The following is a 19,514-nucleotide window of genomic DNA, read 5'->3' on the forward strand; positions in this document are numbered from 1 at the left end:
GAATATTCAGTCAGAATATTCAATCTATAGAATTGGATATTTTATATATTGTAATAGACGTATTGATCACATGTCTATCACAATATATATTTTTACTGATTTACTGTCCAGCACTAAGTTTTAGCTAAAGAATTTAAACAGTGAACCGTTTTTCTGGGATTGTAGGAAATTTTAGTGGAGTAGCGTTTTCTTTTCCTCTGTAGAAAGGGAGAGTTGTAGATTGGGTTGCACGCGCTCGCGTCATGGAGCGGCGGCTCAGTGGGCGGCAGGATGTCGGCTGCAGCTGACTCGCCTCAGAACAGCAGCAGGAGAAGCAGAACCAGACGAAGGAGATCCGGAGCAGCAGCAGAACCCAAGCCGGACGGAGCCACTTCCACTGCAGCAGGTAAAACTGACCTGAGAACAGTTTCCCTTTGAGAATAGAGCAGATTCAGTTGCTTTTACTGCAAAAGAGACTACTTAAATTAATAAAAGACTGATTTTATGTTCACGATAAAATCCGACAATAACAAGAAATAAAATACAGAGAAAGGGTTGAATAGTTGTGGAACATTTCTGGTGGGTTTGATTCAGAATAAAAATTATACTACAAAGTTTTTGGAAAGAGTAACTGAAGAAAATGCTCTGCTAGATCCACTGTGGATTTCTCTGCAGCTCTGAAAGAACTGTTTGTGATCTGTAACTTCTCATCTGTAATTTTTTTTGCCATTTTCAGCTAAACTGAAAATGGCAATTAAAAGTTAGTCTTACCATAATGTCATTATTATTATTAAACATTTCAGATTCCCTAGTTATCCTAAAAAAAAGTCAAAAATATTCAGAAATATTTTAATATGCCACAAATGTATCATAACTACAATAACTGCTGTGCACAATATTAATATCTGAGGGTTTGTTGCTGTTATATTGTGTCATGAATTAACAGTTTGCATGTAAGAAATCAATTTAATCTGTAGTAGAAGTTCCTACATGACTTGGTTGATAATTATTACTAGAATCAAAGTACCTAATAAGAAAATAAGGATATATTTATATATTCAACAGTAATGTCGCCACATAATTTACTGACATACAGTCCCACTTTAAGCACAGTAAAATCTTCATTTTCCTCCTTTTAAACTTTTCTCCAAACATCTTCCAAGGTTTGTTTGTTCTAATTAGCGCTGTTGCAAAGCTGTACGAAATCAAAAATGCAATGTTTTAATACAGAAAATTAAAACATGTTCCTATCTGAAGGATTGTGAATCAAATCTCTGATTAAATAATAATTTCAACAAGATTTCTCTTTTCCAAAGCAAACCAATCAGGCATCAGTAAACATAATCAGCTGTATTGATCTGAGTTTGTTGGAAATAAAAACATGAGTGTTCCTGGTTCTGGTGTCAATGACGGCGGTGTTGTCTGCAGCTGATGTTGCTATGACAACGGCCTGTTCTTTAGTGTCGAACCGAAGGACGATCAGCTGGCGCTGAAGGCTGAACGAACCGCAGCAGCAGATCGTCTCTGGGAACAGTTTGGAGTAGTGACGCAAACAATCAACCAATTTACTATTAACTGTTTATTGCTGGTTTATTAATTTAAAATTATTTCCAATATATTACTATTAACTTCCGTTCAGACCGCCTTTTAGTGTTGTAGTTTGGCCGCCGCCCAGCAGAGGGCGCCGCTGGTCATCCTTAAACGGAGCCAGTTGATCGATACAGAAACAAAGATGGCGGCCAGACCAGAACAGGAAAAAAGAAACATCCCAATCTGAGTCCGGTGTTTGATGCAAAATCCACTTTATGCGGTTCTGTTTAGAAATATAAACACTCGGCAAGCTGCTTAAATGAAGTTTGATCTTAATATCGCTCATTCAGCCCAGCTGCTTGATGGAGCAGCGTTATTAAAAATGTAATAACGTTGACGATAAGATAAATCAACTTGCATCCCTAGTTGGAAGTATTGATTATTGATAAATCAGAATATGTTAAGCTGTAGACAGAACTCTGAGTTGATATGATGGAGCAGCTGCTAGATGCAGAACAAGATGACTATCAAACGGCTGGACTGTTAAGGGAGAATAGAAGAAAATTTAATGAGTAGGACATGAGATCAACAGATGAATGGTGCGAGATTTAAATTGATTTTTTTTTTCTTTCAAAGAATTCAAACAGGGAGTTTTAACACAGTTTTTGAAACTACGTTTTGTCATGCTGACAGTGAACATAGTTTTCACATGTCCACTATTAAGGAAGAATAATTTAAAATTAACTTTGGTCAAAACGTTTGGCTCTCTCTTCCTTAAATTTCTGGGTCCTCTCAGCGAGCGGCGTGCAGCCAGAGTGGAACAACAACACTGCGCGTTGACGTCACAGAATCACAGAGTTTAATCCCATACAAAGCAACGCAGGAATCAATCAACAAAGCTGCAGAGGTACAGAGATATGCATTCTTTACCTTATACAGACAAAGACAGACAAAGACAAACAAAAAAACAAAACAAAGACGAACAAAAAGCAAAGACGCGTCTTTGGAGAGAGCCGATGGAAAAAAGCAAAAATAGTGGCCGCTCTCTGAATTTTTAGTGCTGACACTAAGTCTTATACTAAAGGTGTGTCTTGTCTTCTTAATATATGCACCCAAGGCGTTCCTCTAGTTGACCAACTGGAAACTCCCTTAGGCACCCAGAGAAACTTAGAAACTCCCCCTAATTTACGGCAAAGATCAAAGGGCCATCTGGTCTCTGTTAAAACAAAGAGCGAACAGCTACGCCCTGACCCCCTGTGATTCTACGGTCATCCCGGGCACAGAAAAAAACATGAGATTAGATTTCACAGATAATACAGTTTTCAAATACATTCATCATTTAGTAGTTTTAAAATGAGATAATACAATCTTCAGTAAAAACATGGTATTAATACTTAGAAAAATGTCTTAGAAATTAAATGTTAGCGGTTTCAATCTTCTATGTTGTATTAAGTTTTCACACCATCCCAGATGCTGGCCTCCGGCAGGCCTCCTCCAAGCTCAATTTATTGCCCTGCAGGAAATGCTAATTTTATGGCCTCCTATGGTCTGGCCGCACAGCGGGAGGCCCCTGCCTGTCTGAATGCCTGCTCATCTGGCCCAATCCCGAATGCTCAACACAAACCTGTTCAAAATAAAGAAATTTGTTCAAAATAAAAGTGTTGAATATACCTTTTACACATGCCGTAAGATTAACTGTATTAAGCACTAAAAATAATCATTTTTCCTCAACACCACACTCCCACAAAACACTTTGATTTTAATGCGATCTGGACATTTCTACCTGCTGAGTCCAGCAGATCAATTTGTTCTTGGACATCTGGGTTTTTACAGGAGTCATTCCCACTTTTCTGGAAAAAAAACAACAAATTTCTCTGCAGTTTTTCTGATAAGTGCCTAGATCACTTCACCAGCCCAAAGCATCTCCTGGTGGATGATCATGACTGAGTGGTGCTGAAAATCGCCTGCATTGTGTAATTGACTTTGGAGCAAAAAGTGTTTGGTTGAGGCGCAGTTTTCTAACCTATATGTATATATTTGACCCTATATGGATTTGAGAAAATCATCTTGTTGTAACTTTCAAACCATCATTGGTAAGAAATAATCAGTCAGGAGTGCTGACATAAACATTTGCTGCATGTTTTCCCTACGCTTCTTGCTCAATAAAAAAAAGCCATGAGAGACAAAACAAAAACTTTTTAAAAATATGGCAAATTTGGAACTGACAATAAAATGCCAATAACAAAGTCTGAAAGTAAAAATCCTTAAAGGGGACCTGTGATGCAAAAAACGTTTGTTTTTTTGTCCTGTTTTTTACATTTGTGTCCAATTCAAATTCAAATGCAATTCAAAAAGAGACAAGTGTTTTGTTGATGACTTACCAGCTGGAGACCACTTTCTGCATTCTTTTTGGCTGTGCAGGAGGCTCCACTTCTGCTTTTCGGAGATGTATGGTTGTATAATTGTGCAGCTGTTTGCAGCTATTTTCACATATGAGTGTAAACGTTGAGTTGGCCAGCAGCAGCTTATTTGAATTTAAAGTGACAAGACGCCCTAAAACAACTTATTCTGAAAGCAGCTCAAAATAGGCAGAACTGACTAAATTAAAATCTGATCATCTAAGGATGATTTTGTGCAAAATATGTATTGAAGATATTTTGTATTGCCCATAGACTGATCCTAGCCTGTTCAAGGAAGCATAATAAGTCACCTTATAAGCAACTTTCTCACCGACAGATCCAGAAACATCAAAAAGTTCATTTGCGTTGCTCATGTAGAGCTGACTTAAATTTTGTTTCTGCACGGCTACAGTTTCCCTTCAGACACGAAAATCCACAGATCTCTGTTATCCAGAACGGAAACGTAGTTCCTGTGTGACCTGACCCTAAAACGCTGAGTGCTGGGCGTCGGCCCACGGGGCATCGGAAAAAAACCTACACACTCAGGATGACGGCTGTGTGTTTTGGACCGCATTCAGCTCTTTACTCAGTTCACATGAGAAGAATTTGTTCTTCAAGGAAAAACATCAATGGAACACAATGGATTCAAAGAGAATCAGATTATAACTGCTCTGTTCAAGCACCGAAAGAAATGCAAACAGAAGAAATCATATTAATCAGAATCCAACATTTTTTATCTCCAAACTAAACAAACACCTTACATTCGTTTTGGAATATTCAAATTCAAACTGTACTGATAAATTATAATTGATTCAGTTCAAGTCTTTTTTTACACAATAATTTCTTATGCAAGGCAACTTTATTTATATACTAGCTTTCAGCCAGAAGCAACTTCAACTTAATAACAACCTTCAAGATAAAACACGTCAAAACAAATTTAGATTAAAAGATTTAGATTTAAAAGCTTTAAAATTAAATAAGGTTTAAAACAAACACAGTAGGAAGAAGCTTTGGGTTTGTATTTCAACAGCAAAGATGTTTAGTATTTTATACTTTAGGGAGTTTATGTAGCAATTAGTAATAAAATAAAAGTGGCCCGAGATTGGCGCCTTGAGGGACCCCACATTTGATTCTTTTTTGGTCATATTAGCAATTAGCAACTGTTCCCAGCTGGCCAAATAAAATCTCATACACTTTAACCGTCTGGATCAATTTAAAATGGGTCACCAGTGAAGAGTGAGATGAGCGAATAGTGATGCCAGAAATGGTGGATAAACCTTTCTCTACACTGAAGGGTTTTAATCATGAGTGTGGATGAAGATTCCCGCTGGCTGGAGTGGGTAACCAAACAGTTTGAGACCATCGCTGGAGACGACAAAGAAATTGACATCGACGAGTTTAAAACTGCACTCAAAGTCAAAGAGGTAAGAAACAGCCAAAAATCTTATAACAAAACCTGATTTTACCACAAGGCAAAAAGACAAGGTGGTCTTCTACTACCTGATAAGGCAATCAGGGTTTAGATGCACAAAAAAAACAGAAAATACAACATTTAGATTCACTATTTGTTTCTTTCCCTGTAAAAATTAATTGTATAAGTTGTTTGGCATTGAAATGCAGAAGCTGCTATTTTGAATCTTGCTAACTTCTTGTTCTTTTTCCATAGAAATATTTGGTTTCCATATATTAAAATTTAAAGCTGAACCCGGAATAGTTTCTGCACCTTTTGGCTACGACAGAAACCTACGTAGCTCAACTATGCTTCTCAGAAAAAGTAACATTTAAAGTTTAATCTTCTGTAACGTTGTTGGATAAATACTTGGTTAAACATGCTTATTGTTTAACACAATCACTGGTTTAATTAAGGTTAAAAGGGGCAGTATTATGTGAAATCAATGTTTTTTTAGCTTTACATCATGTTATAATGTCATCAAAAACATGCATGGAGTGTTATTTGATTCTTTCAAGCATGTTTGAGAAATCCTTTAATCTCCATGGCAACCATTCAGCTGTCCAAAACACCTGGTCGAACCTAGCCCCGCCTTTGAGGCGCAGCTCCTCCTCAGAGCTTCAGCTTTCAAGTTTCTTTCTGCCTCACAGAGCAGCCCTCCCCCACTCAGCTCCTTCAGACTAGCCAGCAGCAATTAGCAAGCACATGGCGGAAGAGTGTGTCAGCTGAGCCCATTATACGAGATACTTTCAGTGCAACGCCTGTAAAAACATTGTGAAAGGGTTAATAGAGGAGCCATGTGGTGATGACTTCCTGAAGGCAGAGTTTCAGAAAGAGCAGGAGTTTTTAAAGAAACAGTGGTCCGATTTCTAGGCATTAAATTACAAAGTCAAATTTCTTTTAAGTCGTATTTGATGTGTGCAGATATCAAATAATACTATGTGGCCATGTATAAAATGGCCACATAGTATTATTTTATAGATGTACTATAAAATACATAATACTGCATCTTTAATGATTTTTTTTTCTAACTTTCTCACAGAAAGTTTGATGTTTGATCAGATGCTTCAGATTCTGATCCAGAGAAATATTCAGAAACATTCCAGTTCAGACTATGTTTGTCACAGTTTGATCTCCACATGTACGGCTTACACATCAAAGCGTAGATATTTCCGTTGACTGCAGGGAGAACAACCAAAATCAAGGTGCTGTTGAAGGTTTTTCATGTTCACGCTGCTTTATGATTGTTTCCAGGAAGTCTTGTGTTTTTAGTCTGTTCTGATTATATTTTGCTTGTTTCCAGTCTTTCTTTGCCGAGCGTTTCTTTGCTCTGTTCGACTCGGATGGCAGCGGATCCATCAGTCTAGACGAGCTGCTCAAAGCTCTGAACCTCCTCATCCACGGCGACGAGACCGACAAGCTGCGCTTTCTGTTCCAGGTCTACGACGTCGACGGTGTGTTCGCACTATGACCGTAAACAGTGGAGGCAGGGCAGAGCTGTACGACGGCGTATTAATGCCTTTGTAGATATTAATAAAGGAGGTGCAAATTTTGGCCAAACATTTTTTATATTTATCTGAGAAATTTTCTAGAATATGAAAATTTCTGATTATGAAAAGCTGAAAATAGCCAACTTTTGAAAATCAAAAATGCCCATGCTTTTCCACAACATTTCTGAGAAATATTAAAATTTCAGATTTTTTTCTCACCAATTTTCTTTTTTTTTTTTTCTTCGAAGAGTTTTTGCGGCGCTAGTAGCTCTTTTTTTTGCGACAGTAGGCAGACAGGAAAGAGGGCACGGAGAGGGGGGAGGACATGCGGCAAAGGTCGCCGGGACCGGGAGTCGAACCCGCGACATCCGCGTCAAGTACTAAGTCCTCCAAACGTGGAGCATGCTAACCCCCTGGTTTCTTTTTAATCTCAAAAATGTCTTTATTTTTTCTTAAAATTTCTAAGATTTAAATTTTATTCTGGTAAATTTTCAACTTCCAGAGCTCAGTAATTTACCTGTTTTTTCAAAAAAAATTATAAGATTAATCTTAAAATTTAAAAAAAAATTTTGCTAATATTTCTACTTTTCAAAATCAGAAATTTACTATTTTCTTCTAGAAAAATTTTGAGATTAATCTCAACTTCTGATTTTTTTTTTTTTATCCCAAATTGTCAACTTTCAGAACTCAGAAACTCAGGACTGATTTTATGTTTGCAATTTTTTTTTAGCTTTTCAGGCTCAGAAAAGTCCTTATTTTTCAAGAAAATTTCTAATAAAATAAATCTCAAAATGTAATTGTTTTTCTTGCAAATTGTTAACTTTTGGAGTTCATAAATTCCTTTTTTTTTCAGAAAATTTCTCAGTTTCTTGGCAGAAATGTAAAATGTTGTTTGTTTCGTGCTAACAGGCAGCGGTTCGATCGACCCAGACGAACTGAGAACGGTTCTGAAGTCGTGTCTGCAGGAGAGCGCCATCTCTCTGCCAGAAGAGAAACTGGACGACCTGACGCTGGTTCTGTTCGAGTCCGCCGACAAAGACAGCAGCGGCTCCATCACCTTTGAAGAACTGAAAGCTGAGCTGGAGAACTTTCCAGAGGTGATGGAGAATCTGACCATCAGGTGAGCGCATAGTTATCTGCTCTGTGATGTCAGAAAGACGGGTTTTAACAGCTGTCGCCCACAGCGCCGCTAACTGGCTGAAACCGCCAGATCAGGAGCAGAAGAAGCCTCAGACGCCCCGGTACCTGACCCGGGCCTACTGGCAGAACAACAGCCGGAAGCTCCTGTTCCTGTGCAGCTACGTTCTGCTCAACCTGATGCTGTTTGTCGCCGCCATGTTGTACCACCGCAAAGGCGGCGGCTGGTTCATGCTGGCCAAGGGCTGCGGCCAGTGTCTGAACTTCAACTGCACGTTCGTGATGGTACGGCGGAAATATCGTCACCAGTTAGCGCCTTTTCTACTTAAATACAACAAAAATCCAACATTATTTCTGCTAAGGCTGGTAGGGTAGGTCAATAGCTGAAATGATTGTTTCCGACTGCAGAAAATGGAAAATAGAAGAGGATTAGAGCCACTAAAAAAAATAATTAAATTCTGATTGTAACTGAATTTTGACCTTTATAGAATTCTTCAGCATTCTGACTTTTAGTCTCAGAATTCTGAATTTTTCCTCAGAATTCCGAGGATTTTTTTTTTCAGAATTCTGACTCTTCTTCTCAGAACTATTTTTTCCTGAGTTCTAACATTTCTTATTAGAATTCTGACTTTTTAAATCAGAATTCTGTTTGGTTTTTGTTTTCAAAATTCTGATATTTTACCTCAGAATTCTAACTATTCCCCTGAGACGTTTGACTTTTTTTTTCTCAAAATTCTGAATTTTTTCCACAGAATTAACTTTTTTTTTCTAAAAATTGTGACTTTTCCTTTCATAATTCTGACTTTTAGTCTCAGAATTATGACTTTACGCCCAAAATGCTTATTCTGTGTCCATATATATCAAAATTCCAAATAAATAACCAAACATTCTTAATTGTGTCAGATATGTTGCTTGTATATGAAAAATATTCACATAATCTTTTCTTCCTTGTTACAGGATTTGTAAAGCTGCACTTTATCCACACTGAAACCCCATCTCAGATTTACTTGGTATATTTTACGACTAGATTTGTCTGATGGAGCATAAACAGTTTTTATCTGGAGAAAAGTCAGGATTCTGTGATTAAAGTCAGATTTTTTTCAGTGCCCTTAATCTCCTTTCTTAGAAAAAGAGATTTGTTTTTCTTCACCTGATCATCAGGGGTCTGGAACCTGTGGCTCCATTGCCTCCAGTGGCTCTTTGGACATTCCACAATGGTTCCTAATAACATGGCTGAAATACTGAAGAACCAACTAATGTTTTTTAATATCAAAATGTATATTTTACTGGTATCTAATAGAACAGTTCCATTGAATTTCTACAAAACACACACATCTAGGTTTACGTTTAGTGAGCCTCCAGCTCATCTGAATCAGTTTTCCTATCTAGTGTCTGCGTGTTTTCAGGTGTTGATGCTGCGACGCTGTCTGACGTGGCTCCGGGCCACCTGGGTCGTCAGAGTCCTTCCTCTGGACCAGAACATCCTGCTGCATCAGATCGTCGGCTATGCCATCCTCTTCTTCACACTAGTGCACACAGCGGCACACATCATCAACTTTGGTACTCAGCATAAACATGACCTGCTAATCAATAATGAGTTTTTTCAGGCTGTCTTCGCATCCTTAAGATGTTGTAAAAAGTCTAAAATCTATGTATCTAAATTAAGGCTTTAGATGTTTTAAGTTGATTTCTTAAAAAAGTAAGTTGCCTTTTAATATGTTAATGACCTATCTTAAATTTTGTCTTGACATGACAATTTAATTCTGTATTCTGTATGTATTTTTTTCTGTGAGTTAGGACGAAATATTAGGGCCAAATTAAGGAAATAAAAAGAACAAAATTACAAGAATAAAGTGATAAGAGAACAAAGTCAAAATAATACAAGAATAAAGTAGTAATAATAAGAGTCGTAAAAACACGAGAATAGTCATAGATTGGAAACAAGGTTGTAGTATTACGAGAATAAAGTCGTAATTTTGCGACTTTATTCTCTACATGACTTTATTCTCGTATGACGATATTCTTGTAATAGGACTTTATTCTCATAATATTATGACAATATTTTTTATTTTCTTACTTTATTCTCATTATTTTATTATTTATGTATTTTAAAGTTTGAGTGGCATTCAGACATATTCATTGCGTTTTTATGTAGTTATGAATAATTTTGTGAGTTGAGGCGACCGTTAACTGACTGCTAGCATACACTTGCTAACTAGCTAGATGGCTAGCTTCTTAGCTTATTTGCTTCTTAGCTTATTTGCGTTTATCACGAGCAAGTTCAAATTTATCGTCAGTTTGCTGGACAACGTTCGTACGTTTCAGTTGAGATATAGATCTCAAATTCTACTCATAATTGTCTTTAAACGTTTTAAAATTTTAAATTTGAGTTTGTGAAACCTGAAGAAACCCTGTTTTTACAAAAAGCTAATTACACCTGTTGTTCTGACGCCTTGTATCTCAGCCCGTAAGTCACAAAGCGGGGGGTTCAGTCTGTGGGAGTACCTGCTAACCACCAGGCCGGGGATCGGCTGGGTGAAGGGGACGTCGTCGCTGACCGGGGTCATCCTACAGCTGCTGATCTGCCTCATGGTGTTCTGCTCCAGCACATTCGTCCGTCGCAGCGGACACTTCGAGGTCTGAATCTGTAGAAACTTAGCCTGGCCTTTGAATTCCTATTTCGCTCGATTAAAATCTCGCTTCACAGACAGCTGGGACTTTCTCCCGTTTACAAGGATTCCCTCCAGTACAGTTTTTTTATACTGAGCCAATCAGCAAATGTAAGAAAAGAATTGTGGCACATAACGTTGATTTTTTTAGTCTGTTTGTAGTTTTTGCAAGTTTTAGCCGTTAACTTTGTGATTGTCATACTTCCAAATATTGGATTAACATTAACAGCCATCTTGTTCCACCAGTGGAGGATGGTTGCTTATATGCAATTTCTGGTAAGCTTCATGGCATCCAACTGGCACTTTACACTCATCATGGTCAAAAATTAGCGATTGGGTAATAAGGGTGGGCGATGAGGACTTGAAGTTTTATCAGGACACTTTGTGGTAATATTGTGCTAAACTAAGGGTGCACTGATTGCAGTTTTCTGGCCGATGATCAATTACGATCTTTAAAAAGCCTCACCTGCCGATTCTGATTTTGGCCAATACCATTTTTTTTTGTCTCAAATGTTGTTAAATATAGTAAAAACAGTTGCTGAGTGGGCTGACTATTGTTAACTGCAAACATGACTGGTGGGTCCGTCTGTCAGTCTCACAGAGAGCAGAAGAGGACAGAGATTGATTTTTAGACCTTTGCTAAGTTAGATAAGATTGGGGGATGAGATCAGTTTCACATGTCAGTATGGCCGATCACCAATCTCCCAAAATAAAGGAAATCAGCAAAGATAAATCGGTGCACCCCTATTATAAACAATAAAATATTCTCATTAATTGTAGTACCCTTCATCTGAACCATAGTCACACAGATTAATGTGATTTGTATCACTGAACTGCACACAGTCATGGCACTGAGTCATATTTTCGAATTTATTGATACATCTTTTTTGAACAAACAAGGGAGAAAAATAGTAAAAATAACAATACAGAGAATACGGACAGTTTTGGGGATTTAACTGGAATTTATTGTGATAAATCAAAATATTATAAGAAATTTATCAAGATAAATAATAGACAATAATTTTTTCCTGTAAATGCCCACCCCTATTGGGTAACATTTAAAACTTCAACAGATTGTAGGAAGCAATCGTTTCTTAACAGCTCAGAAAAACTATTTTGCTTCATAACTCTTTCAACAGCTGATCGCCACCTGTTGTGTCTCTTCCAGGTGTTCTATTGGACTCACCTGTCCTACATCTGGGTCTGGATCCTCCTCATCATTCATTGTGCAAACTTCTGGAAGTGGTTTGTGGTTCCAGGCTTCGTCTTCCTGCTGGAGAAGATCGTGGGAATCGCCGTGTCTCGTATCGGAGGCCTTTACATCGTAGAAGTCAACCTGCTGCCGTCCAAGGTGCACAAAACAAATGTCCTCTCCAATGGTGTCCTGAAGTGATTGCAGGCCACAAAAATAAGATTTTCTATTTTAAAACCCTGAAATTTGTGAATTTATTTTTAGAATCTGCACATGCAATATTGAAGTATACTAAATACAGCAGTCAGTTTTTAGGTGTGCTCTTCCTCTTATTAACATTTTTCCCCATTCCTTTTTCCCTTTTTCTTTTTTCTGTTTTTTTAGACATTTTTCTTTCACTTTTTCAGTTTTTCCTTTCTATTTTTTCCTTTATTTTCTTTTTTCCCTTTTTATCTGTTTTCTTCCTGTTTTTTTAAAGGCACAAACTGATTTGATATGTTCTGATATGTTTGGTTGATTTTAAATACATAGTAAATTTCCAGTATCAAGTCTGCTCTCTGTTCCTGAATTAACCAGGTGACTCACCTGGTGATCAGGCGTCCCCAGTTCTTCCAGTTTAAACCTGGAGATTACATCTACATCAACATCCCAGTGATTGCCAAGTATGAGTGGCACCCGTTCACCATCAGCAGCGCCCCTGAGCAGCCAGGTGTGGACAGACATTCACCCCCTTTCTCATTAAAATTCACCTGAATCCTTTCAGGAAGTACAAACTTTTCTGAAGTGTAAATTCTCAGTAGGTTGCATTCACAGTTTTGAAATTTGTTTGGATTTTGTCACCAAACACGTCAAATAAATGTACAGTTTTGTCATTCAGAAAGCATAATAATATGAATTGTCTGTTCATGACCTCTGACCTGCAGATACCATGTGGTTACATGTGCGCTCCATGGGCCAGTGGACCAACCGGCTGTACGAATACTTCAGACAGCCGGAGAGCCAGGCGGTTTGTCCCAAGCGGCTGGCCACCAGTCTGAGGAAGCGGCGCCAGGTGAAGAGGCAGCAGGTAGGAACATCCTGACGCTCTGTAGCTGGTTCCAGTTGTACCCAGAACTGGGAAATTCCAACTTCCCAGCTGGGAAAAAATTAGGGCAATTATACAAGTGTACATCTTTGAAAAGCAGAAGTAGTGCCTTCTGCACAACCAACATGAATGCAGGAAGTGGTTTCTGGATGATAAGTCAACAACAAAACACCTGTCTTTTCCAGCAGCCATTGTACGGCACATACAGCAGCAAATCCAGCTGACCAAAGGAGCTGGAGCTCACTGGGTTGCTAGGTGACGGGTGGAACTCTGCTGGGTTTGCTGGGTAACGGACAGTGCCAGCTGATTTGTGACATTATGGAGATCTTTGAAACAAGTAAACAACAGTTAGATGTTTTTTTTAATTGCTGTGCTGTTTTTAGAAGCAATTGAGACCAAATTGTTGTTATTCTACAATAGCTCCTTAATTAAATGAGTTATAACAATATTTACTTTCCTTTTTGGATAATAAAGTATTTTTAAATTTTATTTGAACTAAACTGGACAATAACTGAAACGCAGTACTTATCACTGACATCTGTGCTCCTCAGAAGGGCCAGATGTTCCTTTCCTCTGAGTCACAGAAAGCCGTGGCTTCGAACCAGGATGACACCATCGAGCTGACGATGTTCCGGCAGAACGGGTTGCAGTCCGGATCGGCTTCAGACCCAGAGACTCTGGTGGAGTTTCCTCTGGAGGAGCCTGGGCTGACGGAGAGAGGAGAGACCCCACCTCTCAGAGAGGTCAGAGCTGCTGACTGGCTGGATAACAGTACTGGTTCTGAGACAGATCCAAAGGAAAGGAGACGTTATGCTGGAGGATTCTACCTCTAACACCCAAAATTACACACTGAAACACTGCAGCCTTTTAAAATGGTTCCTCGTTTAAAAGCATCCCTCTGTCAGAAAATAAGCTGAGTGCAGCATCCCTGTTCAGAGAAGATCTCAGATCCGAGCCGCTAAAGAAACACACCGATAGTTCAGATTAAAAACTGATTAAAATCTGAAGTTTAAATGCCAACAAGTGAAAAAATATATTTGGTTTATTTGTTTCAACTGACATCCATCCATCATCATCCTACAAACATGTTTTCATTACAGCATAATAATCTGTGGGGAATCTGTACAGTGAATTGTTTTGCTGCAGCGTAAACTGTAAAACAGAATCTTCTCTAGTTTATTTAAAGACATTTTAACTCTCGGGTCTGATCCTCTGCTCCTTGTTTTACCTGCAGGTTTCTGCCAAGTCTGGTGAGAATCACCGATTCTGCAACATAAAGGTACCAATCTGATAACTCTGATAAATCTCTGGCTTGTTACCAACCTCTGCACTGTTCATGTTGATTCAAAGTGTGAAGATGGTTGTAAACCTACAGAAAATATTCCTCCCTATCTCTGTTTTATGATGTTTCTTTTTGGTGTTTGGATGGTTTACATTGTTATGCCAAACTGTTGCAGCTCATTTAAATTCTATTTCATTACAACCAGAGATTTCAATGTGTTTTATTAGTATTTTATATGATTCAGCAACACAAACGGCTGAATAACTGTGCAGTGTTAATAAGATACAGTGATGTTGGAACATCTCAAAAAGTGTATCTGTCAGGGCAGATGACTCTGAGTAGAGATGCATCAATACGATATTCATGTCTGTATCGATCTTGATATTGAGAAAAATTCTAGATCAAGTATCAGTGACAATGTTCCTGATCTATAAGGGCAGATCTGTTCAGTCTAATTCTATGCTTTGTGTTCTGAGTAATGCCATGCTTTATTTATTTATTTTACCTTACATTTAAAATTTGTTATTACACTTTCTGAACCATTTGAAGGAAGATTTGTTGCAGTTTAATTTTATATGTTTGACCACGGTGAACAATATTGTTTTTTGTCAGTATTAGTTTCATTATTTATTTTACATTGGCTATTCTACTCATAATTGCACTGACTGAACATATTAAGGTTGTTTATACATGTTTGGCCAAGCTTGTGAAGCTGTTGGTGTATTTAAGAGTTATGAAATAAATTGATAATTTGGTGCATTTATGTCTGTTTAAAAAAATAAGCATTTCAAGTCAACTCAGTGATGTATCGGCCGATAAAAAACCTCAGATATCGGTGTCAGATATGAAGAAAGTGTATTGGTGCATCCTGAGTTCTGAGTGTGTTTGTTTTATGTGTCAGTGTTACGTAGACGGGCCGTACGGGACTCCGACCCGGCAGATCTTCGCCTCGGAACACGCTGTGCTAATCGGAGCAGGAATAGGAATCACACCTTTCGCCTCCATCCTGCAAAGCATCATGTACCGGTGAGAAAACCCTCCAACGCTCCGCCTGTTCCTAGTCCTCTGGTTTTACTGGTTATACTGGTGGAGAGCACACGGAGCTACTGATTAGACCATTTTACCATCCAGCTATCCATCCTCTCTCTTCTTCTTCCACTCAATCTGAAGTCTTTACTCGCCTCCACTTTTCCATTACATCTCTTTCAACCTGACCTCTAAAGCTGCTCAAAGATCTGCTTGATGAAGTTCATCATCTCCTACAATAAACATCTGAATCCAGATTCAGAGTGGAGTTATCACATTTCCTCTTGGCAGGTCTTCCTGTCTGCTCTGATGTTGATGAGAGCCACCTGTCTCTAACCCGGTTGTTGTTCTACCTCAGGTACCGCATGAGGAAGCACACCTATCCCAACTGTAGCTCCTCAGGGTGTGAAAACGTTAAAGACAGCGACATGAGGCTGCGTAAAGTAAGAACACGTCGCCTGCAGTCTGTCCTGAGACATTAACATGTCCTATCTGATGGAGCGGACGTGTTTCCGTCTGTTTCCACTCTGCAGGTCGACTTCATCTGGATCAATAGAGACCAGAAGTCCTTCGAATGGTTCGTTAGTTTGCTGACTAAGCTGGAGATGGAGCAGGCCGACGGGGAGCCAGAAGGTCAGAGTAAATACCTGCAGCTGGTCACAAAAAGATGAGCTGATTGAGAACTAAATTGCAGGGCTGAAGAAAGAATGGATCCAGATGTTATCATGTTATGAAAACAATTAAAACACTTACAATTAATTGTCAATTAAAGATCTAATAAATTAAAGTTAGTTTCAATCCATTGACTAAAACATGTCCACGTCTATTAGTCTTGTAGTTTGGCTGCCATTGCAGCAGAGGGTGTCGATGGTCATCCTTAAGTTCAGCCGTTGGGAACAAATATGGCGGCCATACCAGAACGTAAAAGAGAGATGGTCCAAATAGAGTCCAGTTTGGGATGAAAAATGTACTTTATGTAATTCTGTTTAGAAATATAAACATTCAAGAAGGTCCTTGAATGTTTATTTCGGCTGAATGAGCGCTATTTGTCACCTTAATAGTGCTCATTTGGCCGAGTTGCAACGCGCGTCAACTTCTCAACCAAAAACTACTGACATGTTCCAAAGATTAGAATATGTTGATAGAAAAACGGAGTAGATGATGGAGAAAAATTGTAACATGATGGAAAGACACGATGCCAATAATCAAGGATTTAGCATTCCTTCAAGGCCAACCACAGTTCTGTATGAATATTTCTGTTAATTGGGGAATTAAGTGTTTCATATATTTTATTCTTTTCATTTTTTTATTTTTCTATTCAGCAATATAACAGGTTCCTGTTTTGCTATATTTTATAAATATGCCTAAGTTTATTAATGTGAGAAAATCACAGTTTTCTGTTTATTCAGTCAGTGTTAATATAGCTGACAAAAAAATATGTTAAAATGTAATGTTTTTTTTAAAATTCAGCATATTTTTTAAAAAATAGCCTTTTATGTTGTGGAAAGACAATTATCCCTCTTAACACAACGTAAACTCAAGTTTCTAAGAGAATAGCAGCTTATTGATTAATCGTTAGTGATAAGATCTAGCTTTAGATAAACTTATTAACTGATACCTTGCATCCTTATCTACACCATATTTCAAAATAAATCTGAAATAAATGATGATAATTTGTTTTAATTGTGTTATATTGGTCTAATGTCACACCATAAAACAGTTACATCACAGCAGCAGCTCAGGTTTCATTGACAAATAAATGTCCATATTGCTGGGTTTCAGACACGTGACCCGGGTGACCCGGATGACGCACGAAATTCAGATGGAGGGCCGTAAGTGAATTTCTCTGGTTCAAAACAAAGCTAAATTGATCACAACAGTACCCTAATGTCCTAAATAGGCTGGAACCGACAAGGCATCTCGAAAAAATACGCGTATATTTAGGATATGATTTGTATTATCTCAGTAAAAAAAAAAAAAGACTTATAATATTGAGAATTTACCCACATTCAAGGATCCGGAAGAAACTTTTCAACTGCCTGGAGAATACAGTTATTTAGTTTCAAGTTGGGTCAAGCATTTAGGATCAAAAGAAACATTAAATGGCTGTCGACTTGTTTCTGCCGGGTGAGTAATGAATTGTGCTATTTTAAGTAATTAGTCTGTGATGACGAGGCTATCGCTAACAACGAACTAACTTATATTATTTCTATGAGCTTGGATCTGCCGGTAGATCATTTATTTAGCTTCTGTAAACCCAAATTCACGCTGGAGTTGTATGTTAATGTTGAGTCGTTGTAGGACGCTGGTCAACGATTTGCTCCGATCTACATAAACCCCCATATCCGTGTCTGGACACGAATGTAGTTCATGGCCAGACACAAAGCATGTGGGGGAACAGTCACAGTTCACTGTGACTGTATGGCTGGGTAGGTTTTATTTAATTTATTTAGATTTTTTTTTCTAGCATGAAAGTCCCACTGAATAAAATGATGTTTTTTTGTCCGTGACTCGGCACTGAGCTAGCTGCTAACAACATTAGCACTCTGAGGTCAACCACGCTGGGGCATAAAAATAATATATCTTACCTTACATATGAATGCTTGGCTTTCTAAGTAACTGTCCAATAAAAAATCTGAAAATACAGTTTAAACAATGCGATTGTCAGAAAGTGGCGCTGCAAACTCTGGCGTTGTTAGTTTCCACTTCCTGTTATTAGCTGTAGATTGTTGATCCACTTTTCTCCTCTTTTTTCGGTATTTAAAAAAACAATCCCTTATGACCAACAACCTTCGAAACACAAAAATAACGTTTATCTTTCTCTCTGTTAGAACGGTTGGAACAACCATACATGACTCAAACTATAGATATTTGGTGCTGGATCAACAGAAATAAATGGGCCACATTTACTTCCGGCCCTCCATCTGCATTGGGTGACGTCGGTGCTACGTCATCTGAAGCCCAGGAATTGTTGCATCGTTTTGTTATGAGTCTCATCTCCTCAAAAAGGGTGAAGTCGGGTTTATTAACACAGCTGCTGTTTGCCAGGTCAGTTCCTGGAGATGCACATGTACATGACCTCAGCGCTCAGCAAGAACGACATGAAGGCCATCGGCCTGCAGATGGCGCTCGACCTTCTGGCCAAGAAAGAAGAGAAAGACTCCATCACAGGTCTGAGGACCAGAACTCAGCCAGGCCGACCCGAATGGGAGAAGGTGAGAATCCATCTGAGGAGGATGATGATGATTCACTTATTAATCAAACTATTAGTTTATGTCTGACATTAGTTCATTTGTTCACTTATCTCCAAGGTGTGGTGCTGGAAAAGATTGAAAACTTAACGTGTAAAATGCTTGAAAAACTCTTGAATTTTGCTGTGGGGACAGTGAACGAACCATCAGTCTGGTCTTCAGTTGTTTGTGTTTCAATCTTTCAGGTTTTCCAGAAACTGTCCGAGGAAAACAAAGGAAAAGTTCACGTGTTTTACTGCGGCGCTCCGGCTCTGGCTAAAGTCATCAAAGCTCAGTGTGAACACTTCGGCTTCAACTTCTACAAGGAAAACTTCTGAGGATGTCTTTGTTCATTTGATTTTATATTTCTATGAGGACAAAACCTGACAGAACACCAGCTGAAGGAAGCAAACTGCAGTCACACTAAAGATGTAAGACTTATTTAGACATAGAGTTAAGTTTTAGTTAGATTTAATTTAGGGATTCAGTTATGATGCTTAAAGTCTGCTCTGTAAATAGAATGTCTCTATATGCCAATATATAAATCATAATTGTTGGAATTAAAAGTGATATTTTTTTCTGTTTTAAAGAAATAATAAAAACCATGAACCATAGATCTCAGTCAGTCATTTGTTACAGCTAGTCTTTGTTAAATTCAATAAAAGGATAAATTACACACATTGATTCAGTCTACTTTAAGCATCTCTTTTCCTGGTATAATGCCTTGTCTCTCATTCCTCGCAAAGCTGTCATCATCCTTGTAAGCTACGACACTCTTTCTTCCACACTTTTTCCTTCCACTCAACTTTCTACCTCTATGTTTGAATACAGCACAGTAAAGAACAGCTTCTTGAGCAATGATCTGTGGTGACTTACCCTCATTGTGAAAGTCCATAGCATAATTTCGTAATGTACTGATAGTTTGAGTGTATTTCTTATGAATTTTATTACTAAAATAAAGAAACTTTTATTGCTAATCTAATTATTTGAATTAACCTCGATTTACCCATATGTCTGTTATTTAAAAGAAAATTTTTTTGCTCATG

At 38.2% G+C, this 19,514-nt stretch overlaps 1 protein-coding gene across 2 annotated transcripts; it reads left to right on the forward strand.

Annotated features, from left to right (window-relative positions):
• Window positions 1–310: 310 nt before the first annotated feature.
• On the forward strand, window positions 311–19,321 carry nox5 (NADPH oxidase 5). Of its 2 annotated transcripts, none has more exons than XM_023344146.1 (17): window positions 311–385; window positions 5,203–5,332; window positions 6,662–6,812; window positions 7,758–7,968; window positions 8,033–8,270; window positions 9,392–9,545; window positions 10,450–10,622; window positions 11,823–12,005; window positions 12,423–12,555; window positions 12,770–12,912; window positions 13,482–13,673; window positions 14,165–14,209; window positions 15,114–15,238; window positions 15,597–15,681; window positions 15,772–15,871; window positions 18,287–18,453; window positions 18,675–19,321. In XM_023344146.1, exons 2-17 carry the CDS (start codon window positions 5,213–5,215, stop codon window positions 18,804–18,806), a joined length of 2,352 nt encoding a protein of 783 aa, XP_023199914.1. In that variant the 5' UTR covers window positions 311–385; window positions 5,203–5,212; the 3' UTR covers window positions 18,807–19,321. The 2 variants fall into 2 exon arrangements, with proteins under 2 accessions (XP_023199914.1, XP_023199920.1); XM_023344152.1 differs by lacking the exon at window positions 18,675–19,321 and adding an exon at window positions 17,021–17,070 and having other exon boundaries at window positions 18,287–18,354.
• Window positions 19,322–19,514: the final 193 nt, after the last annotated feature.

This window comes from Xiphophorus maculatus, chromosome 2 (genome assembly GCF_002775205.1).
Source record: "Xiphophorus maculatus strain JP 163 A chromosome 2, X_maculatus-5.0-male, whole genome shotgun sequence".
Lineage (NCBI taxonomy): Eukaryota > Metazoa > Chordata > Actinopteri > Cyprinodontiformes > Poeciliidae > Xiphophorus > Xiphophorus maculatus.